General features: G+C 47.2%; 1 protein-coding gene across 5 annotated transcripts; it reads right to left on the reverse strand.

Moving 5' to 3' along the window:
* Positions 1-136: 136 nt before the first annotated feature.
* On the reverse strand, positions 137-23144 carry LOC133347644 (protocadherin-1-like). Of its 5 annotated transcripts, none has more exons than XM_061560098.1 (9): positions 22940-23144; positions 19787-19832; positions 15612-15690; positions 13053-13305; positions 9108-11915; positions 8466-8588; positions 7473-7651; positions 6254-6401; positions 137-3996 (listed from the first exon to the last, which is right to left on the reverse strand). In XM_061560098.1, exons 1-9 carry the CDS (start codon positions 22959-22961, stop codon positions 3662-3664), a joined length of 3993 nt encoding a protein of 1330 aa, XP_061416082.1. In that variant the 5' UTR covers positions 22962-23144; the 3' UTR covers positions 137-3661. The 5 variants fall into 5 exon arrangements, with proteins under 5 accessions (XP_061416082.1, XP_061416081.1, XP_061416080.1 ...); XM_061560097.1 differs by having other exon boundaries at positions 19787-19850; XM_061560096.1 differs by having other exon boundaries at positions 15616-15690; positions 19787-19872.
* Positions 23145-24512: the final 1368 nt, after the last annotated feature.

Consider the following 24512-nt stretch of genomic DNA (forward strand, 5'->3'; position numbering starts at 1 on the left):
TATCCAGTCTCAAACTCCTAGCTTCAGAGATCTGATGTATTCAGGCCGATTGGTCATTTGAGATCGTGAAGAAAATGATCTACGCTTGTACCTGGCCAAAGAGCCCTAAAAAGCAGCACACATGGCCAGCCAGGTCTAAAAACAATTAATAGTTTTTTTCATTTTATTCAAACCGCATCCATTCCATTTTCATTTTGAACAGGACAAAAAAACCTCGCTCTCAAGCACTCACTCGCACCGTAAAAAGAAAACATTTACAACGTATATTTTAAAATTAGCAAAGCGGCGCCTTTGTACTTGGAAGCGAAGCGCAGATTTCCCGGCCGTAGGGACAGTGAGTGTCCCTCGGCGACGCGTGTCGCTCACTCAGACGCCGGTAACCTGCGTCAAAAAAGACTTGGAGGGACTGCGTTGGCAGTGGTGCGCCCACACAGATATCGTCACACACTTGCGATGCCATGTGGCATTTTATAAGTTTCTCCTAATATTAATTACATTTTACAGTTTTGGATTTGTGCATTACCTTAACTCAAAACTCCATTTTATTATTTTTACTAGTTTTCCCATTCAAGGGTCTCCTAAACTTGTAATTGTTTTGCCATTAAAGTGTTTGCCACACTATCTGTTCATATAAACCCTTTCTTAAATAGTCTCCACATTAATACTACTACATTCCCAATGTCTGAATGTTTACAAGGCACCACACTGCAGAATATATGAGGGTCATTTACAGTTAACCTGCACTCTCTGTTTTACATAAAATTGTGACAAATCGCTTCTGAATTCGGTGGAGCTGGTCGTGGCAATATCTGGCAACTCCTGTGTGAAGCTACATCATATGGCTGCGCAAATCAGTCTTGGCATTTCCATATGGTGGCAAACGGTGCGTTATGTACTGCGTGACGGTGTTGTGTTAAGTTCATCGTGAAGGAAGATGCCATAACAGCTTAAATTAAAGTTTGGTAATACGCGTCTCTGACACAGTAGTATAGTTCAGTGTTTCAGGAGCGAGTCTAAAAACTGATGAGGATGTGAAATCATATCCTGACTTTGCTGCATAATTGCCCGAGAGAAATATACACTTTATCATGAAGGCATGACAACAATGGGAGCAAATCATGTGTAAGAGTGGAATACCTAGAAAAATCAGGCAAGTTTGATTTGGTTTTTAAAAACTACAGTGCAGGTTAACCATTAACAACCTTTGTATGCTCCAACTCTAAGTCATAACGGTCAGGCTGCTCCCTCTTTTTCTCTGAGGGTAATTGGTCAAAATTGTCTTACTGTTTCTAGATTTGAAGCTTTCGTGACTGCAAGGATTCTTAATCTTTGGTTTTTTCGGTAAAGTCACGTAGGTAAAAAAATCAATAAAATAAAATTAATGATTTAATTGAGTTGTTTTCATTTATTTTCTTTTATTGATTGTTTTACCTACGTGACTTTACCGAAAATACCAAAGAGTTTGTCTGTGTTGGCTTTTTATACTTTCAAGGCAATAATAATTACAAATGTAGTGACGAGACGTCCGTTTGACAACTCGCTGTTGTAACCAAGCAGCCATGTTGACACGGGGCAGTTCCCCTATCAAGGATGATGATGATATCAAACTATGACACGCTATTAATGATGCCAGCGTAAGCAAAATGGACGATCACCGCCCAGTACGGCGGCATCCTCGCAACAGACATCGCGATGTTTTAACAAAAACTTCAAGTCAATATTGTCTATGGACGAAGCGTTTCACTCGCAAACTAATATTACACACACATCCTGTCATGACAACAATCCGCAAATGGTTGCACAAAACCCCCAAGCGGAAACTATTTCCATCTTGTTTGTCTTTGAAAGCTGTAATAAGGGAAGCAAAAAAAATCACCTAATTAGTTTTGTGCGAGTGAACGCCGATCGACACTTGTAACGACGCCACCTCGCGCACATCCTTTCCTGGCATTGGCGAGATATTAAATATAAAACAAATTTATTTTAAAAAATACCGTAAGCAATTATCTATTTGCACGTTAACAAAAATAAACATTATAACACCGTCTTTACAAAAATGAAATCACAATCGCACCTCACTTGTAAAACCGTTATCTGCAGAGATGGCCCTCGGATAAAGTTGGATTGGGTTACAGAGTTAGGTAACCCCGTGTAAGGGCTCCCATTGCCAAGGCTAGCCTGGGTTACCAAGGTTATCTTGGGTTAATTAGCTCTTGCTAACGGAGGTTAGTGCAGGTTAATGAAAGCCCGCAAATGTAATTATGCCTGGCATAACAAGTTCTTGTTGACAAGGCTGACGTGTCAGTTACTTCATCCCACGTTAACAAAATCTGGTTAGCACTCAGGTACAAGCTCAACTTGATACATTTTAGCCCAAGATAATAAGGTTCAGTTCAGTTTGAAGGTGTGTTAATCTTGAGTTAATGAGCTTTTATTCACAAAGTTAACATGTTAATCCCAGGTTATGAATCTCTGTAATTGAGATTTTCAAACGCCGGTAGACAACGTAACACCACCCATCACTGAACTCAACATTTTGAATGTCCCCGTTTTAAAGTGCCTAAAGACCCAGACGCATTTTTTTTTTACAAACGAGATGCACGAGCACACAGACCATCACCCCAATTACTCTATGACTAACGTTAATGTCACCATAGCAACAAGCAGTTAGTTAGCGAAATGGCTTATTCTTATTTTTAATCTCCTTAATTAATTTGACATGAGACCGCATACCACGCGCGTGTGTGTGGGGTGGGGGTCGATTCATGGGAAGCGGTAGTGTAGCGGTTAGTGCGCTGCAACACCAGTGATGAGTATCTGAACCGGTCATGGGCCTCTTGTAGGTCAACTCAGCCTCAAATGAGTACCTGGTGTGGTGTGTAACATCACCACTGGGGAGACAAAGGTGGCCGGGCATGGTGTTGGCCACGCACCCCCTCACGTGCCATGGTGGCCTTAATAGGCGATCGCCAACAGAACTTTCGCCACCAGTCTGTTCAGGCTATACACGGGATGTTTGTGGGAGGGTTCACGTACATGAATGCTGCATATGGTTGTTTGCAAGTGTACGTTCTTGAACGTGTATATGTGTACTATGTGTGTACGCGTATGTGTACATGCGCGTGCGTACATTCACACGTATGTGTCTGTATGCACGATGTGAATTTTTGCTTGAATGTGACATACAAGATCAACTTTATATACAATTTGTATGCACACAGGTACACACCTGTGTGCATACAGGTGGTCAGATACACAGGTGTGAACAAATGCATTGTGTTAATACGCATGTACACTGTGTGCTTGTAGGCAAGTGTACACACCCATGAGCCCACCCACACGCATATACAGGCACAGGTGTACATGGTAGTTGTACGGATGTACACGCACGCGTATGGTACACGTGCAAGATTGCGCACCTGGCATGCACTAATGTACATGTGAAGTGCACACATGCATACCTGCAGGTACATGATCGCAAGCTTACAACTCGATGGTGTGCTTAACCATGCTGTGCGTGTACACATGGCCGTGTGTATACACACAAACACGTACATACCCACAGACATGTACATGTGCGCCAGTGTGTGTGTGTGCATGCACGTGCATACGCCCGCAAGCACATGCACACACACACACACACACTCGCTCGTGTACAAGCTCACAACTCGGTGGTGGGCACATGCCTCGCCGTGCGTTCGTGTGGCCGGTCGTAATCCGGATAGCTGTACGCTTCCTGCTCGTAGTCACGGTCTGGGTTACTGTACAGCTGCTCGCCATAGTGTTGGTGATCCTGGTTGTCGTAGTTGTGCTGGTTGTTGAAGTCGGGTGGGTCGCTGTAGTCGTGCTGGTTGCTGTAGTCGTGCTGGTCATCATAGTCCTGGCTGTAGTCATGGGGGTCGAAGCCGCGTGGGTCGTAGATGACATCGGCATCCACCGGATCTGCGTAGTCTTGGAATTGAGGAGGAGGGTAGCGTGCAATGTCAGGCAGGCGGCCTGTAGCACGAGACAGGGAGGGGAAGTGGTGAGAGCAGTGTGTATAAATGGTGTATCGGGTGTGGGTTTTGGGATTGGTGGAGAGCATAGTGTGCGTGTAGATTGTGCAGTGTGGGGGTTACGGATGTGGTGTAGATTGCACGCATCGAGTATGTGTAAGTGTGGGGTGTAGTGTGTGGGATGTAGATGCAGTATGGGGTGTAGGTGAAAGAGGAACGTGGTGAGCGGCGTCACTCGCAAACGTAATCTCACACCCCAAGGGAATGGACGCAAGAGTTGGACTTTATAGCCCTCCATTAAATTTAAGAGCTGTAGTAATAAAAGTGATCAACATTTGCTATCATAGAGACCTATTAGATATTTAAAATATAATTTAGATCACATTAAAAGATGCTTCAGAGACCTGTTAAAAAAAACACCATTTCATTCACCCAGGAAAGCATTACCGAGTCTCAAAACACTTGTTGAAAGCTTCCGTATACAGATGTTTGGCCAAAAGCATTCATGTATAGTTTGTTACATATTCTGTCACTATGAACTAATGTCAAATTCAACCTCAAGTCCTAGGTCATGGTCCCCCAATCTCTTGTAAGTGACATTACAGACTCTGTAAACTTTGTTTCAATCAATGGCACATGTTAGGTAATAATTACACTTATAGGTTATACCCATGTGTCAGTCAACTGCTGGATTAAAGCCTATGTACACCATCAGTCTTGTGGGTTATCTGACCATATTTAACCAGCCTGGTCAGTGCTAAACAGTGAATTTGGGGCAGGTGGGCAGGGCACAACCGATTCAGACATCACTCACCACGGAGCATAGCCAATTCTGGAATTTAACTGTGGTTGTAGGATTCGTGCGATTATAATTATAAATCCTCCAATTTATCACGTTTTCTCGTGATCCAACAATCCATATAGCTCCTGCACATGGGCCGATTTCATCGCCCACGGTGGATATGCTTTCGGGCGAGTTCCATGCCTTTGGCTGCTACTCCACTATTATTCAAGACCATTTGGCCATCATCCCTTCTAGCAACAGGTCTTGCAAAAGACCAATTTGCTTTTTTTCACAACCAATGCAATTGATCGAACTTGGGCACGTTTTCTAATTCATGCATTGCTTTTCCTATCTCTCGGCAGTGTATGATACCCCGTGAGTGGTTGGGAGATGGTGTCGGTCGCCCGATTGGTAATAATTCTATATATAACAATGAATATTAATTAGCAGGCATCTGCGTAGACTCGAAAACCTCCAGTTCCGAGAGCGGACGCACGGCCCACGCCGCAGCCAAATATAACCCCCAAGTGGCGAGTGACACCAATTAATGATTAATTATCACGTGGAGCTGCACTGCCGGAGGCGAGATCCCTAACGAACCACCACCCTATGATGAGATAAAACATCACAGATTGAGGATTTTTTGAAGGCAGGGGAGGGAGGAGGAAAAGTGGCGTAGTGCAATTGAACATTTCGCCATCATTTGTGAGTAACGTCTCTTTATTTGTTGCTGTCTTTTCCTGAAACTTCAATCCGATTGTGCTATTGGCATCACGTCATGAGATGAAGAAACCATTGGAAGTCTCACAGAACAATGCAACCCTTCACGTTTGTGTTCGAGTAGAGCTCATAGAAGTGGTTATCAGAGCTATCTCTGAAATACATTCAAGTGACCTATGTTCCACGCAGTAGGGGGCAGCAGTTTCCTACCCTGCCAGTGTAATGTTCTTCATGTAATGGCCAAACTGATGGTTTTAATTTCGGAGAGCTGGAAGTTAGCCAAATTAAGTGCACAATCTCATTTAATAGTATTTTTGTGCATTCATTCAATAAGGCAAGTCCTGTTGTTAGCAACCAATGCTACCTCATTACAAACCTGGTTTCACAATTAACGAGCAAAGTTCATTCATCATTAATTAGTACATTTTCTCAGTTAGTCTGTCCTCTCAATGGCCAACATTCGGGTGTCATTAACAAACTCCAACCCCTCGGTTAAAAGAACCACAGGATTCCACCTCACCTCATCAGGTTCATCGGGTCACTGGTTGAGGGTCAAAGGTGAGAAGGTTATGCTTCAGGAAAGATCACATTTTATACATGTTACAGGTGAGCGAGGTCGAAATCGTAGGGTTATTTCAGAGAGTAACAGTTCCAACAGGTGAAGAAATCACACAGAAAAGGCGAAAGGATGAATAAAAATCAGAGGTTAACGGGTAAAGGCCAGGTCAGACGGGGACAGGTTAGAGGTGATTACCGCCAGTCTCGGGGTCGTCGCGCCCACCAACGCTGCCCTCGGGGGTGCTGCGGTCGTGGGTACGGTTCAGGTGATGTGTTGTGGGTAAAGGGGGGCGGCCGCTCATGTGATGCTCGTAGCCGTCATCATATCGGTCTGGTCCCCCGTGCTGCACACAAATAAAATTCCTTTGTAAATTTCCGACATACATGTTACACACAAAGCAACATAACACACGCAACACAATTTACATCATGACACAAGGAGTGTAAAGCAGCCTATGAAACACACAGCACACAAAACCATAAACAGACATGACAACAGAATGTACGCCACAAACTCTACGTACACATCACATACAGCACATGCAGCATATATAACAGAGCATAAAGGACATACACGAGCATACAGGAGCACACAAACAATTGAGACTTTACACAACAGAGCAAGAAAGGCATATATAATACATACAGTATACAAACAATCACCAGAAACATCCTGTATAATGCGGCAACCATGATGAAAAACAAACATCCACTGTACAGCCCTTAACAGACCGTTTGGGCAAATGCTGTTGGACTCGGACAGATTTATCAATATGCTACTAACAACCGAATTGGCCTCTCGCATTTGTAACCTTTGTTATGTTCTTGTTTGGCAACCACGATGAAGGCTGGCAAAGTGCACAAGGAGTGCAACCAGCACCACACCTGGCCACCTCTGTCTCTCCAGTGCTGATGTTTACACATCACATCAACTGATCATTTAAAGATGTCTCGATTTATAGGAGGCTCAGGATGGGTTCAGGATATCACTCGCCACTGATGCTATCTATGGTAGGGAATAAAACTCAGGTGACCAGGTTCCCAGCAGACTGCGCTTACCACTGGACCCCCACGGCTCCATTATTAGACAGGGTGATCTCTTTACAGATATGTCACTAAAATAAGAGAAGTGAGGAGAAAACTCAATTTTTATTCCATGCCTCTCTAGATCCGAGGAATCTAAATACAAATGTTAAATCGTTTAATGTCCCTGTGTAAGATAGGGAGTCACAATAATCAATAACCTATTTCAAAAGTAAAGGATCTTTGGAAATTGGTGAGCTATCTATTAACAAATCACCCTGAATTACGCAACACACTCAACACGCCACAAGTGGTGTTAATGCCGGCGGTGCCGGTGCACTGTAGAAAACTCGTCACCGCACAGTGTGGTGGCCCCATGTCCCCGCCGTCACCTGTCTGTGGTTGCTCCGAGGGGCGTCGTTGGCATAACCGCCTCTGCTAGAACCACCACCACCACCACGGCCCCCAGATCCCGTGACCCGGCCGACTGGCGCCTCCACGAAGGTGCTGAACGATGGAGTATCCGGCTTGAATGTTGACGCTGGCGGGGGGCTTGGATCCCCGTCTGGCCCTGAAATGAGAAGAGAGCATTAACGAGCGACCATCACGGAGCCGGCATCATCAGGCGGGCCAGGAGGCCATCGGTGTCTTTGATAGTTTCGTTGGTCAGTTGGTTGAGTATTTTGTTTGGTTGTTGGTTCGTGAATGGACCGGACCTCTAATTTGAAGCCCTGGGTGCTAATTGGCACTGCCTTAGCTGGCCCGGCTGTTAATGGGGCTTGTTAATATTGGTGCCGCTTCCTACCGGGCTGTGTCGCAGTGTTGCAGTCTCAGCTCTCCCATATTTCCCTGCCCATACAAATTTGTTGTTGGTTGGTTAATTGGTTGCACAACTGCTTGGTTAGTTGGCTGATAAGTAGGTAATCGGCCGTTTGGTTTGTATTTTGGTTGTAATCACACCTCACTTAATAAATATCTATTTTGAGTTTTGCTGCAACAATTATTAAACTACGTAGGTTTTTGCCCTGAAAAAAAGGCTCTCAAGTAGCACTGTGGACGACACGCATTGACACGTAAATAATGACTACACATGGGCAACAGACAACTATGGGGAACAAATGGAGAAATATGGGCACACTTTGAGGGACATGTGAAGAACACATGGAGACGGGACACATTTGGCAGACACAAGACAACATTCGGACACATGGTGAATGTGGACATAAGTAGGGAACACAAAATGAGCGCAGAAACCCACACGTGACAGAGACATGCAGTCAGATTTTGGTGAACATTACACACGTTGAGACACAGAAACAGGCGAGAGATACACAGAGGGACACATTGGGGACACGAGCAGGTGAGTGGGGGCAGGAGCGTCTCACCGGCGAGAAAGGCTGGGCGGTAGACGCTGGTGCCCCCACCGTGCGATGAGGAAGAGCTGAATCGGAACCTCTTCATGAACGGCTGAGACTCGGGGCTCCCGGCCAGACGCTCACCCACAGAGCCTGAATAGAAGGGAACAGGCGGACACAGACACATACAGGTAAAACTTTGGCTGGCATAAAAAGTGAGAGCCGATCAAGCGAGCAGATGGACAAGGCAGCAGGTAAAAGAGCGAAGAGAGCAGGTGGCAAAATGAGCGAACGGATGAGTGAGCGAACAATAATGTGGGCTAAAAACAGGAAACTCGTAGTCATGCAAGCAGGTAAATACATGGAAGCAAAGCCACTGCTTGGATGATTCAAGTGTGCAGGTAGATGGGCAGGCATACAGGAAAAATGGTCAGTGAACAATAAAACAAAAGAATGCGAGAGTGGTAGGCACTAGAGTGATTTTCGCAATCGCATAAATGGGCGCCATAAGCGAGATAGTGAAGCGATGAAATAGCATAGGCGAGTGATCCTGCACGTTACCAAATGTGCTCATGCAAACCAGTTAAGCAGGCAAAAAATTGGACAAGAAAACACAACAGTAAGACAGCGAGCAAGTAGATGACTGGGGGAGTGAAAGAGCGAGCATCTCACCGCGTGACTGCATCTGGATCCCAGCAACGGCGCCCTTGTTCGTCCTCTGCTTCCTGCGCCCCTTTTTGCTGCCCGCGATGAGGAAATCGCCCGCCTGCTGTGACTGCAAGTGCTGCCCGGATGACGATGATGACGACGACGACATTATAATGCCTGCACCGCCACTGGGCGCGCCCTTCTTTCCGCCCCTCCCCCCACTCTGCCTTCGGCGGCGCCGGCAAAAGAAGGCAATAAGTCCGATGGTGACAGCGAGGAGGATAACGCCCACGGCCGCCACCAGTGCAACGATGGCCCACGTGGGCAGATCGGGCCCCGTGCGCCGGCCCAAATTCACCACATCCTCACTCAGCGGTCGCATCAGGCTCTCAGCCACGAGTTGCTCAATGAGCGTCACGTTCTCCACCGTTTCATTCACAAACACATGGAGCAGCACCGGCGTCGCTGCCTCCAGCAACCCGGAGACCGCCCGGACTCGTCGTGACCCACTACCTCCACGATCACGCACACGTACCACTAGCCGGTGCAGCCCCTCGTCCGAGCCGCTGACCGTGCGTGCCAGCGACAGGGCACCCGAGTCGGCGTTCAGCAGGAAGATACCTTTGGGGTTTCCTCCGGCGATCTCGTACAGCAGTCGCCCATTGTCGCCAGCATCGATGTCGTTCGCCGTCACGCTAACCCCTACCAGCATGCCGGCCGGCGAGAAGGTGCGCACGTGTTTCCAAGTGTCGTTGGTATTGGGTGACGTGATCACCGGTGCATTGTCATTGGTGTCGCTGACTGTGATGCTTACACGACATGACGCCGACAGGGCGGGGCGGCCCGAGTCGACAGCCCTCACACTAAGTTCATACTGAACGCGAACCTCGCGGTCCAGCACCACGAGTGTGCGCACCACCCCACCCGGTGTCATCGAGAAGTACCGGTTATTCCCACCCGCATCGCTTGCGCCACCAATCCAGTCAGGCCCAGCCTCCCGTACGAGGTTGAGGGCAACGCGGGCGTTGTCGCCCTCGTCCAGGTCGCTCGTTGAGACGGTGCCTACATACGTGCCTACAGACGTCTCTTCCTCCACGAAGAACTGGTACATGCAGTTGGTGGAATTGGAGACGCCCACGAACGTGGGGGCATTGTCATTTTCGTCGAGCACGGTGACGCGCACCATGGCACGGGCCTTGCGCTGGGGCGAGCCCCCGTCAGACGCCTCCACTGACAGCTCGTAGCGCATGCGCGTCTCGCGGTCCAGCGGCGTCGCCAACGTCAGCTGTCCCGTGCGCTTGTTCAGCGAGAACGGCTCTGCCCCAGGACCCCCACCCGCCAACTCGCTTAGTGTGAATGTGATGGCCCCGTTCGCGCCGCTGTCAGCGTCTGTAGCCAAGAGGTTCAGTACGACAGTGCCAGCTGGGCCATTCTCACGCAGCGACACCTCGTACACGGCCACATCGCCCTCGATCGATGCGGGGTTCATGAAGACCGGCGTATTGTCATTGACGTCCACCACGGAGATGACGAGGTTCAATAGTTTGGAGAGCTTGGGGTTACCCCTGTCCGCTGCCAACACGCTCACATTGTACTGTTGCGCCTCCTCGTAATCCAGAAGACGCGTCGTCTTCAGCAGGAACTGCACCTTGTTGGGGCTGCCGAGCTCTGCTCCCACCGACGAAGTCGATCCGGCTCCACCGCCCCCGCCAGACCCGCCCACACTGGTGAGCTCGAAGGCGGCGCTGGGACCAGAGGGAAACTCGAGGCGCACATCGACAGTGCCGCTGGACCCCAGGTCTGGGTCAGACACAGAAATGAGCACCACAGGCGTGCCCGATGGCAGGTTCTCGACGATCTTTACACCGCCATCCGGGAGGTACTCGCCTTGCAGCGCGATCACCTCAAATACCGGCGCGTTGTCGTTGTCATCATTCAGCTCCACTGTCACGGTGACCGAGGCGGAACGAGAAAAGTGCCCACCATCACGAGCCACCACAACTAGCCGGTGCACGGGCATCGTCTCACGATCCAGCTTTTCCGCATTCCCCACCGTGACGAGGCCCGTCGTGCCGTCCACAAGCAATGCCGCCTGCGTCGCCAGCGATGTGAGCTTCGTGTGGAAGGAGTAGGTGATGGCACCATTGAGGTCAGCGTCAGGGTCGGCCGCACGTAGCTGCACAACACTTGTGCCGACCTTCGAGTGCTCGGTGATGCGGACGGGCCGCGTCGGCGGGTCAACGAACACTGGCGCATTGTCATTGGCATCGACGACAACAATGGTAAGCAGCACAGAGCCCGAGAGCTTCGGGTTGCCGCCGTCCTCGCCCCACAGCAGCAACTCGTACGAGGGCACCGCTTCGCGGTCCAACTGCTCGCGCAGCTCCAGCAGGGCCCGACGGCCCATGCCACCATCCCCATCAACACCAACCCCGCCGCCATCATCGTCATCATCGCTTTCGAAGAGGCTGAAGGGCCCGAGCTGGAGCCCATCTCCGTTGGCCGCCGAGATTCGGTAATGCTGTATGCCGTTGTCGCCAGCGTCGGGGTCAATGGCACGGGGCAGCGGCACGCGGCGCCCCACGGCCTCGCTCTCAGAGATGGAGACATTGAGATGCGGCGCACGGAAGGCTGGTGCGTGGTCGTTGATGTCGCGCACCAAAAGCTGCACGTCGAGGAGACGGAGGTTACTGGAGCCTTCGCCCTTGGCCATGGCGGCAACCTGCACGGTGTGCATGAAGCCGGTGCTCCTGCACGCGTCGGGCTCCTCCATGCACAGAGCCTCACGGTCAAGGTTTAAGGCCACGGAAAGCTCGCCCGACAATTCGTTCACTACGCACGGGGAGGGGGTGCGGAGGGGGAGAGGAGACACATGGGGTGCAGGGTGTAAGAAATGCACGCAGAGGAGACAAAGAGAAAAAAGGCACAGGGTTAGGACAAGAGACACGGGGATGGGGCACAGGAGGACCAAAGACAATGGAAGGGAAAAAACACATGGGGATGAGACAGAAAAGAAACACAGGCAAATGAGAAATGGGGACAGGACCCATGAGGGCAGCGAATGTCACTTGCAACAGTGTTGACAAGGGGCTGTGAATTATTGATATTATTAAAAACTAACAACTCAATCCACTGAGGGAGGCTGCAATATTGTCAGGGATTTTACCATGGAAAAAAGTTTTCGCATAGAAACACAAATAGACGTACAAGTAGGGCATAGGCTTTAACAAACGTGCATGCTCATCGTGCTGGTACACAAAAATATTTGCATTTAAAAATAATGCATTTTGTTGTTGCCAATCTTTTTCAAATGCTACGTAAATCTGGCCAATGTTAGAGTGGTGGAGTACATTTTGCAGAGATTGGTTTCGGGGGTGTTGTAGTCTTCATGAAAATATATTAAATGTCACATTGACAGAGACAACGTATTGTTTCCAAGGCACAGATAAAAGTAGGTGTGTAGTGGTTGTGCAGTGTGGTTTATGCCGGTATGGGGAGGCCTTTCATCCAGCAATGGATCGACATAGGGCTGTAAATGATAAGAATCAGAATATATTTATACTGGAAAAATCCAATGAGCTATAAAGCTCTTTGTTCAAGATGTCCAGTCGGGGCGGGTAAGAACGTTATAACAACAAACAATACAAAAACATGATCAAAGTGCAAGGTACAAGAAATGTAAACAAATAACCCAAACACATACAAATACAAATAAACCATCCCCATCCTACCAAGCAAAGCCCACCGAGGTATTAAGTTATTTTTCACAAGCGACCTGGTCACAAATACAAGTTCAATAAAGTGGCCCATCATTTGGACATTTAAAGCAGCAAAATAATGTAAATAATCACAACTTAAAATACAATCTCTTAGCTACCCCGATCTGAATCAGTGTCAGTAAAGAGAGATTTTCACTTAGAAAGCGTTATGCAATTGGTCATAGAACTTAAACCCGTGTAGAGTGCTTACCTTTAATGAGATGCTTGGCCTCTGCCGAATACATGACCTTAAACTCCAGGTTAGGTCCCATATCAGCTACTTCCTTGCTTTGCCTGAGATCCCCGATGAGGTGTCCCACCAGAACCTCCTCGTCCACCTCATACAGCAGGGCCCCCTGCACCAGCGGTGTCGTGGAGACCAGTAGCAGCAGGAAAAGTGATGCCATTGGCAACCCCATCACCGCAGGAGGCATGGCACACCACGACGGCGCTGCCAGAGCCGCCTGGACAGAAAAAAACAAGTATTGTTAGCGCCTTTCCACGTTTACCAATCTTCTCGGTTAAAATGCCAATTTAAGTGGTTATGTGTCAAATACAATCAGATTGGTGAAGACAAAAACCGAAATGAAGAGACATAGCGAGGGGAGCATATTTAGTTTGAGACCAAAACCAAGTTAGGAAATAGCAGAAATCATCTAAGCAAACAAGGAGATGATTTAAGACCAACTCTTAACAAGATGCAAAGCCCGAAAGGGGCAAAAAATTATCAATGGATGTCAATTGACACAATTAATTATATAAAATAACGAAGTGTGCAATGAAAATATGGGGAAATGTAAAAATTATAAAAACACATTGTGTGAAACCACCAGTTAGATCAGGGGTCGTCAAGGACCACCATCTTGTATTCACATGCTGTTGAAATATTGAGTGTTTTACAGAATAAAAAAATGTCTCTTCGTGTTATTTCAGTTGCTGATCCCTGAGAAAGATGGATCAGTGGCTGTTATTTATAACCAGCAGTCTTGTAACAATGTCACCCTGCTCTCCTATAGGAACCAATGAATCTCCACAATTCAGGGTGCACGTTTGATTCACGAATAAATTCTTATTTTTGCTGCTGCGGTGTGTATAGCACCTCTAGCGGGTGAAAAATAATTTGACTGTAGAAAATGTAGCAGTTATCCAAGCTCTCACAACCCAAAGTATAAATATTTGTTTAAATAGTAAAAAGCATTTACAAAAATATTACGTTTCACCGGTATGACGATGTATATGCAAAATATACCAGATGAAAATAACCGAGGGTTAACAATGTATTTTTGTACATTTGAATAGATGTTCACACGTTTACAGTTTTGTTTTATAGGGGCCAGGGTATCCCTTGAAAAAAAAGTGAGTTATAATCAATCCATTTCTTGTCTGGTACATGTGGGATGGGGCCGAGGCGCAGTGGTTAGCACATTTCGCTATGAGCCCGGCGACCTGAGTTTGATTCCTTGCCCTGGGTTAACATCAGTGGTGAGTGCTATCCAGATCAGTCTTGGACACCCTTTTCACCAACCTGCATTGACCAGCGTGGTCAATTATGGTCAAACAACCCCCATGAAAAGTGTGGGCGGATCTTCATCCAAAAATAGGATATTTAAAGGGCTGTAAATGATTGTCGTATAAAGTGTAGGATTTAATGAGTATGCAGTTAGCTGTTGCATCACTGGACACCTAATAATCGGATAAGAGTCAATTGTAGATAACTGATCATTGTTTTAACGCTGTGGACACACGAATTTGATTTTGCCAAGACGAAAGTACTCTGCAAACCCACTGGCTATCAGCAAAGATTCGTTCATGAAGCCATCCAGATATATAAACACAGACAATTTCAACAGAGAAGATGGGTACAAGTTGAGCAATCATTGTTGGAAGGACGTTAATAACCAGTTTAGGTCATAACTGGCTGATGTTCCCTTCATACCTGCCTATGTTAGCAGTTATTTTCGACTCCGAGTTACATTCACCAACACAGCCACCATTGCTCGTTTTCCTCGATGTGGTGGTGGCTTTTGCCGAGCGCTTTCCGATTTTACATTTGCATGCAAATTTCTTACATTGACATGCTAATCTCTCACAATACAATGGCCTCCCCCACAGCTTCATTGTCGTGGGTATGGCTCAGCTCGCCGATCTTACATTTACGTGCAAATTTCATCTCTAGCCCCGCCCATTCACCCTTGGGCTAAATGCATCTCAAACCTACATGCATCTCAAACCTTTATAACATCCTGCCTTAGCAGCTCTCCCACCATATATTTTTCCTGCCTCAGCAGCTCTCCCGCTATAGTTTTCACCTGATGACGATTACTTGTGTTGCGATCGAAACGTCGTGATATTGTTATTTGTATTATTATTATTTTTCTATCTACGTGGCTTTACCGAAAAACCCAAAGAATATGACATTGACACTTTGTTGTCTGATCGAAACAGAGACAGAAGTGAGTCGCTCAGTAACTGTCATTGACTGAGATAACATTAGAGCAGACATTCTTATTTTTAATCGCTGCACGTACCAGGACTGAGTTTCCCACGATTGCGACCTCTCAAACGGAAGGTGAAACTTTAAGTCTGAGATCACTGCTGTGTCATCAGATCACCTCATTACACAGCGTTGCTTCACTGATGTGGAAACACATTTTTCTAGACTTTAGCTCCACAAAACAATACAGCAATAACCCATGGGATTTGTCTTATCGCTCGTGGGGATTTATGAGATTTCTTAATTAAAAAACTCTTCTTGAAAAAAAATGCAGACCTGCCGGATTTGAGTAGCTTGACAGGTCTTGGTAGGCACAGCACGGAGATGTGGAGATTTTATCTGGCCCTCTGGAATCCTGAGACAGACATACAAGGGTTGACAGAATGCGGGTTCGTGTTAGAGGCATGGGGGTGTGTGCGTGTGTGAATGTACCAAGTGCTATCATCTCTATTGGGGCAAGGCATTCGGCTCAGTGGAAATTGTTGCAGTTATCAAAGCTCTCACAAATAAAAGGTATAAATAAAATATATTTTGAAGTTGTAAAAAAAAAATGTTTAAAAAATGTTACAGTTACACCGAGATGTGAAAACAGTACCCCAATAGAAGAATCAGAATCTTTATTTATCCTGGAGAAATCCGATGAGCTATGAAGATACTTTTCACAGATATCCATTAGAAGGGGAGCCCATACTAGGTAACATGCTTTCAAAGTTATTCCAGGGACATTAGCAGATGTTTTCTCAACAGTGGATTTGAAACAAATGGTACTCAAGCGTATATCCGCACACACACACACAGGCCAGCAGGTTTAAGGCTAAGGCAATCTTGTGGAGATGCAGGCCAGGTTAGAGTCCAATTGGTTTATTTGAGGATGTTGTGCCTGACTAGCCAGGTCGCTGAGATGGAAGCACAAGAGTAAAAGAAATGTACGACATGACAAACAGGGCACACCTACAAAGTAATAGGTACGTGAATAACCACCTCTCATACACAAAAACACTCGTATACAATAACTCACACACAATTTCGATTTAAAGCTTTCGTGACTGCAGGGATTCATCTTCTTGGTTCTTTCGGTAAAGTCACGTAGAATGGAAATAATAAAATAATAAAAATAAAACACAACGCTGCTTGCGTTGTGGCCGAAACGTCGTGAGGAATTATTTTATTATTTCCATTCTACGTGACTTTACCGAAAGAATCAAGAAGACTCACACACACTCATACAAATACAAATAACCAGAATCACGCGCGCGCATAAGACAAATATCTCTTGTGAAACCTTACACAAACTGGGGTACGTGCCGTTAGCAAGAACCTATTAAGACTTTTATAAAAGACATTCCCGGCACAATGCCCTGCCGCGTGTCTCCGGAGTAGTCATGTTTAGACGTAACAGGGATGTTTTTTTTTATAAGTCACTGGTTTTGGCCTGAGTTTAAATAGGAAATGCCCAGGCCCAGTTCAGATAACAGTCACTGGTGTTGGCCGTGAACAGGAATCGAACTCGGGTAGCCATGTTCGTAGAGCAGCGTTAACCGCTATGCCACCACTCTCCACACACACACATTAACACACGGTCACACACACATTAACATACACACGTCACACCGAGTTTGGCGAAAAACAGTTGTTTGGGCGTCGCGAGCTCAGACCTGTTGGGACTCGCGAGTGAACACGAGTCTCGGAGTGACACTCGCACATCCACACACGAATGCTTTCCAACAAAGACAAAAGATCCCCCGTATAGCCTTTACCAGACTGTTGGGGTAAGTGGCTGTTAGAGAGCACCTACCAGTTACATACACACACATGCTTCCACAGCAGTTAGATAAATACACAACCGCATGCTTTCACAACAATTACACACGCATGCACTCACACATGCATGCACCCTCACGCATACCCATGCTTACACACCAGCAACACACACTTACACATGTGATGATACATACGATCAGGCTTACATATTCGCTCAAACACTACCTGAGAATCAGAATATTTCTTTATACTGAAGGAATCCGATGAACTATAAAGCTCTTTTTCATAGATTTCCAGTCGGGGCGGGTAAGAACGTTACAACAAACAATACAAAAACATGATCAGAGTACAAAGTACAAGAAATGTAAACAAATCACCCAAATCTACAAATAAAACTAAACCATCCCCATCCTACCAGAGAAAACCCCACTGAAGTATTAACTTCTTTTTTAAAAGCGGCCTGGCCACAAATGATAGCTCAACAAAATGGCTTATCATTTTGACACTGATAGCAGAAAAACATATCTAAATAGTCAAAACGCATGTTTTCTAAATGTGGAGGGAAAAACAGGACGACCCAAATAAAAAATCTAAGCGACCACAGGCACCATATGCAAACTCCAAATATACAACAGGCGTCAGGGTCGGGATCGAACCCGCGAACCTCCTACATACTAAACACACACACAGATGCCAACACACTAGTGACACCCTCGCTTACATTTAAACCCACCTCGCATAGTACACTACCACCCGCACACATCCTCACCAGATACACACATGCACCATAATTACACCAGTTCATACACACCCTCAAAATCGATCTCACCTCACACCCACTCAGACATGCACCCATGTTCACGGACAGTCACACCATCTCACACAGGTTCATGTGCATGCAAAAAAGACAAAAAACCCTATTATATCCATTAACACGGTTGGGGCAAGTGCTGTTAGCGAGCACCTATGAAGGCTGACAGCAAACAAGGAGGGGGTGTGTGGCCAGCACCACGCCCAACCGCCTTTGTCTCCCCAGTGGCTATGTCTACACACTGCACCAGGTACTCATTTAAGGTAGAGTCGACCTAGGAGAATCCCAGGACCGGTTCAGATAATTGTCACTGGTGTTGGTTGCCGTGAGTGGAAATCGAAACCCGTGTCGCAGTGCGCTAACCTGCTACACTACCGCTCCCCACATTACGCACACATTTATTCACACACACACAACAAGTCTCTTCTTACACACTACACACATTTTAATGGTGTGAAACACAAACAATTATAGTGTACAAGCACGGGTGTGAATACACACGCTGTCGTGAACACACAAACGGCAGCTTTGATTATCACGGTCGGCTACGTACGGTGGGAAAGACGTTCAACACTGATGCCCACACACATTAACCTCCAGTCACACTCAGGCAAAACTGTGTACATTCACAAACACTAATATGCACATGTACATTGTACACACATACCCTATAACGCTAACACACCTAAACCTTATATGTTCATACGTACACACACCCTTACAAGTAAACACGGACACACCATGTACACATACACACACCCAATACACGCACCCCTTACACAATGAATATAAAACACTCACACGTCCTGCGCACTCAACACCAAACCTGTACACACACATCTATAGAACGTAAATAAAAAGCATCCCCTACAGCCTGTACACACACACCCTGCACATCCACCCTCTCCATATCTTGTACACAACAACCCCCTATACATACACCCTGTAAATAAAAACACATCACTCCACCTGTAAATACAAATACCCGACATACACACTAGTGCGCCATGTACTTGCGCAAACACCCTGCAAACTCTGTTCATGGATAAAATAAACCCCTAGACCCTGTACATAAAGACACACCCTGCATGCACCTCCACACCCTGTAAATGAAATATAGCCCTCGAACCTGGACAGTAGATAGTTAGATACACACCTAGACCCTGTACACAGGCTACAAGGTGCACATACTGTCCATACAAAGACATGCAAACACCCTATTACTGTACACAACACTGCATTTTCTTAGCTGTTACTTGGACAGTTTACCTGGCAGAGAGAGAGAGTGGAGGCGAGACACAAAATGTGAAGGGGATATGTAGAGTGTGCAATGGAGAGAGTTCGAGTGTGTGAGAGATGGTCAGAGATTGTGAGAGAGAGGGCCAGAGATGGTGAGAGAGAGAGATGGAGAGTGGCAGTCTCTTGAGCGACTGATCTATTATCTAAGTCTCATGAGTCAGGGCACCTCCGATTAGCACGGTTGGCTACGTACGGTGCGCGAAAGAAGTTCACGAGATGAACATGAGAGGAGACGAACAAACAGAGACACGCAGAAAGGTACACAACAGTAAATAGCAGAGAGAAATACACGATTGCCCAAAGACAAAACAAACGTTCACGGTATTAAATTGAGGCGAGACAGATGAAGCGAGACACGCAGAGTATGTATAGCAGACACTGCAGCATGTAAATAAGACACATACACGTGTTCATACACTACCAGTCGATGTCGGAGACACATTGATAGACTGAAGTGTAAGGGAAAGACGCACACATACATGTAGTGTCGGTAAATTGAGACAAACTGACAGAAGCAGACAGCAAACCAGATAAAAACTCCCAGACACTGTCGTACACGTGTATGGGAGGCACAACATACCAGTTTATCCTGTCGAGTCCTCCGGTGTAGGTTATCGGGGCAGAAACTGTCAGACAGTCGGAGTCTGAGACGGCAACGAAGACGAACTCCGGAAGGACGAGAGAACGTCGAGGGGGGAGAGAGAAGAGGTGGCGACAAAACAGAGAAATCGGAGCGTGGAGATTAGCGGCAGAGTCAGGATCCTCATTAGGGACGCGAGAGGCGGGCTCTCACGTGGACGTGTGTGTAATTACGTGGGCATGCGTGCGCTTTTATAATTACTGTGTGCGCGTGATGACTCGTGTGTGTGCGTGAGAGTCAAAATTGTCGTGTACCACAATGTTACAGGTGCGTGTGTGTGAATAAAGGTGTGTGGGGAGCGGTGGCGCAGCGGTTAGCGCACTGCGCTATTGACCCGGCGTGACCCGAGTTCGATTCCCGCTCACGGCCAACGCCAGTGACGATTATATGAACCGGTCCTGGGCCTCCCCCAGGTCGACTCAGCCTCAAATGAGTACCTGGTGCGATGTGTGAACATCGCCACTGGGGAGACAAAGGCGGTCCGGCGTGGTGCTGGCCACCCACCCCCTTGTGTGCCGTGCCGGCCTTCATAGGTGCTCGCTAACAGTACTTGCCCTTACAGTCTATACGGGGGATTTTTCTTTGCGGTAGTTTACACCTCCACACCCGTGTGCGTGTGTGTACAGAAGCCTGTGTACAGGTTTCCGTGTCTTTATAGTAGCGTGTGTGCAGGTCAGCATATTTGTAGAGATGTTTGTGAATTAAGTATGTAGATTGATGTATGTTTGTGCGGAGGTGAGCGCGTGAAGTGCGTCTACAATTATATAGGCGTAAAGATAACTCGCTTATTGACTCAAAAACACACAAGAGATTTCCCGTATAGCCTTTAACAAATTGTTGGGGAAGCACCTACGAAGTCATTCCACACAGCCACGTGCGTTATATTACGCACGATTACTCACAAAGGTGCACGACACGTTACAGTACCACACTGAATCACTCACCCATACTGTGCACTGCACATGTGCGAACGCAATGCCAGTGTACGTACTGGACTGCGTTTGCAAGCACACGTGTGTGTGTGTGCACGCCCTAAACTGTAGTGGTATAGACAGTACTCTATATGTACTTATGTATGAACTGCACTACACGTGTCTACACAGTGCAAGTATGATGCACTACACACACACACGTGTATGCATGTACAACAGCATGTGTGTACTGTATAATTATACACGTGTGTGTACGGACATAATGTTGAGTATCATTAGACCCGGCAATGTTCCCATCAATACCAGTCAAAACATCGACCTCAAAAGATGCTACGAGTGTTGTTAAATGTTTGTTTTCCGGTCTGTAGAAATGTTTCTGTTGCGATGTGGTGTCTCGTCATTTACAGATTTGAACATCAACACTACACGCTGTAGTAAGTGACATAAACAACTACGACTCTGCGTGTACATCCACTTGTGACCAGGAGCGGCCAATTATTTGGTTTATCCATTAATCTAATTGCCATGAGACTAAATTCAATAAACAAGACTGTGTAACTTGTAGACTGATCCTGAACAAAGAGTAAAACCCAATCAAAATCTGCGCAGTAATGTGTGTAGCCCAAATACCTGTACAATACCTGTACAGGTATTTGGGCTGTTCAGACTTTTACAGCTATGGGTAGTAGAGGAGAGACTCTGCGTTATAACCTTTTTATAATATCATTACATATTCGATTGGTGTAAAATCTACAGTACTGCATACATCAAGTTACATATGTTAACTAGTGCAGGGCCTGGGAAATTAACTCGGGTTGCCAGCCTCAAAGTCAGCCGAGGTCTATCAAAACTGTGCAGTAGTAGCGCAATAAAGTTTCAACACATTAACCATGAGATCTCGGCACAGTACTAAACACCTGGACAGGTGGCAATCCTATAATTACCATAGATCTATATCCGACAGCTGAGACAACGCACCTGGGTCTCTCACACCCCGATTTAGCCATTAGGAGCAGCTAGGGGTGAGAGGGGGGTGGTGAATAACCATCATGGCAGGGCTGCCCATGAAAGGGAAAAAGAACGATTAGCTCCATGCATAGCACAAAAGAGGGAGCCTCCACATGGGGCCTGGGTTTTTTCCCTCTCCTCTCTCTCTTGTTGTCGCTAATGAATAATGGGGGCCCTTCGTGTAAATCTGCCCCGGGCCCCCCTGAAACCTATGGGCCGCCCTGCCACCGCCACATCTTCCTCTACTTTGCTCGTCCATCACCCCTAAATCGGGCAGGAGGAAACAGCGCGCATGTGCGTTTATGGGCGATAACGGACTTCGTTTTGCGGTGAGGTTTTACAGAGGTTGTTGCTATGGTGGTTGTGGAGGTGTGGTGGTGATCACGGTTAATACACGAGGTTGTTGCGGTCTTTAGTGGTTGTGAAGCCGATGGAAGCGGGGATCGCGATGGTGGCAGATGTGGGTTGATGGTGGAGGGTTGGTAGAAGGAAGTGGTAGAAATGGTTGAAGACCTGTGATGGGGGAGGTATGTGAAGGTGGTTGCGAGAGTGAATGGTTTCGTGGTGGAAACGGTGGAGGTGAAGGCGACTGTGAATGGCATCAATGGAAGTGGTGATGCCAAAGTTTGTGGCAGCGATGTTGAATATTCAAAAACTCAACCCATTCGCCCAGTCTCCCAACAACAACAGCAGCACAGGCCAGATGGTATTTCCAAACGTGAAGGCAAAGTCCTCAATGATTGAGCATCTATGCGAATAGAGCACGTTAATACGAAGAGGGCAAAACCCCAACCCTCTCTCCACTCAGGCAGGGCAAAGCAAGTCAACTAACCCCGTTGACCACCACACAATCCACCTCTCTCACCTCCGCCACCGGGCGGTGTGTCCTTTGCTTTATTGAGACAGGCGGTCGGTTGGGTGTAGTCAAGAACCAGGTGAGCTGCAGGTGATAACCAAGATGAGGCTCTTACCACCACCACCCCCTTCCTCTCTCTCTCTCTCGGCGCCACCCTAATCGCTCTCACAATCCTACCCACGTCTGCACAGGTAGCCCCCCGAACGAACCCCTCCATTATCCACCTCTAAACCCACCCGCGTCTTCAGTCAACACACCTGGACAGGCGACCCACCAACCCCCACCACCCCAACTCACCTTGGCGGTCACGGAGGCCCATGCGGGTCCACGCTAATGCTGTGATGCTGTAGTTGTTGCTGTGGTTGTTGCTGTAGTTGTTGCTGTAGTTGTTGCTGTGGTTGTTGACGATCGCGATGATGGTGTTGATGGCGCTGCCGATGATTAAGGGGCCTTCGTCTTCTCCGCTTTACCTGCCGACGCCCAGGTGACGTCACCTCGTCGATTGAATAACGGACGTGACGTCACTTCCGTGGAGGCTGGGGGGAGGGGAACTCGTACGGGCGGCAGGAAGTGGAGGGGGGGGTCACGCACCTGTGTGGGGCGGGGGGGGTCACGCACCTGTGTGGGGCGGGGGGGGGGTCACGCACCTGTGTGGGGCGGGGGGGTCACGCACCTGTGTGGGGCGGGGGGGGGGGGTCACGCACCTGTGTGGGGCGGGGGGGGGTCACAGAGCCGACCGCACTGAGGCTCCCCTGGTGCCCCTCGATGATTCACAGGCTTCAGAGTTCGTGACTCAGAGCCACACTGAGGTTCTCCCCCCTCGATAATTCACAGGCTTCAGAGTTCGTGACTCAGAGCCACACTGAGGTTCTCCCCCCTCGATAATTCACAGGCTTCAGAGCTCGTGACTGAGACTCACATTGAGGCTCTCCCATCTCGGGATTCACAGGCTTCAGTATTTATGACTGAAGCTCATTGAGCCGGACTAAGGCTTTTTTAAGAGTATACTCCAGTGTTAATATTTGAGGCTCAAAGAGACTAAGTGGTGCTTCTATAGGGTTCTTAAGCTTTGGTGTTCATATCAGAGACTCTCTGAGCTAGACTTAGGTATATTGGGGTTTTAAGCTTCAGTGATAACGTATTATCTAAAATGCGCCTGTCAGACCACTTGCCCTCACCTGTACTGCCCTCTGCTGACCACAATATTATCCCACCGTCGCCTGTATCACCTTCCATGGCATGCTGGACCTCCAACCAAGCAATATCCTGCTGCTTAGCTGCCCAGATCAGACGAGATCAGGCACATTCCCCGTGACCTAGTCATCGGCAAATTTCATATCTCTGTATCGCCCCATAAATCCACAATGCATTTCAGTATATCCATCCATATGTTGGCCTTGAACCATTTCTGATATCACTCGCCACTGATGTCAGCGGTATATCCACAGGCGGAGTTTATATTTGGAGGGGTTTGCTTTGTTCCTTACATTAGGAATCGCGAGTGTATATAATTAATTTATTTTATCTTAATCGTAAACTACTGAAAATACATTTATAAATGTGCCCAGCACCAATGTTAAAACTACTGGAGAACAATAATACGTACATTGTCATCCATGTATAGATACCCCACTGATTTATAATGAATCTATCTTCTCAATAGGTGATTAAACACGATGAAAACGATGGATCCATATCTTAAGGACAGTATTGCATATTTTCAAAGCGTATTGAGCTCGATGGGAGACATGCAGAAGCGTTGAAATCAATGTAGGGTTCGCTATAATTCGCATTATTTCAGTGGGGCATCTATACATTGCTCAACCTATATAAAATATAAATACTCCCGTACTTGTTACCACAATAATAA

This window comes from Lethenteron reissneri, chromosome 26, assembly GCF_015708825.2.
Source record: "Lethenteron reissneri isolate LAM-NWPU_2019-01 chromosome 26, ASM1570882v1, whole genome shotgun sequence".
Taxonomy (NCBI): domain Eukaryota; kingdom Metazoa; phylum Chordata; class Hyperoartia; order Petromyzontiformes; family Petromyzontidae; genus Lethenteron; species Lethenteron reissneri.

What these genes read in the sequence shown, in the direction of transcription:
- LOC133347644 (XM_061560096.1), bottom strand. Translation starts at nt 22,961, where the DNA reads ATGGGCCTCCGTGACCGCCAAG. An exon ending in GATCCAGATGCAGTCACGCG is followed by an intron (nt 8,589 to 9,107) that starts GTGAGATGCTCG and finishes CCTTCTATTCAG; the next exon opens with GCTCTGTGGGTGAGCGTCTG. An exon ending in CTCGGAGCAACCACAGACAG is followed by an intron (nt 6,402 to 7,472) that starts GTGACGGCGGGG and finishes ATTTGTGTGCAG; the next exon opens with CACGGGGGACCAGACCGATA.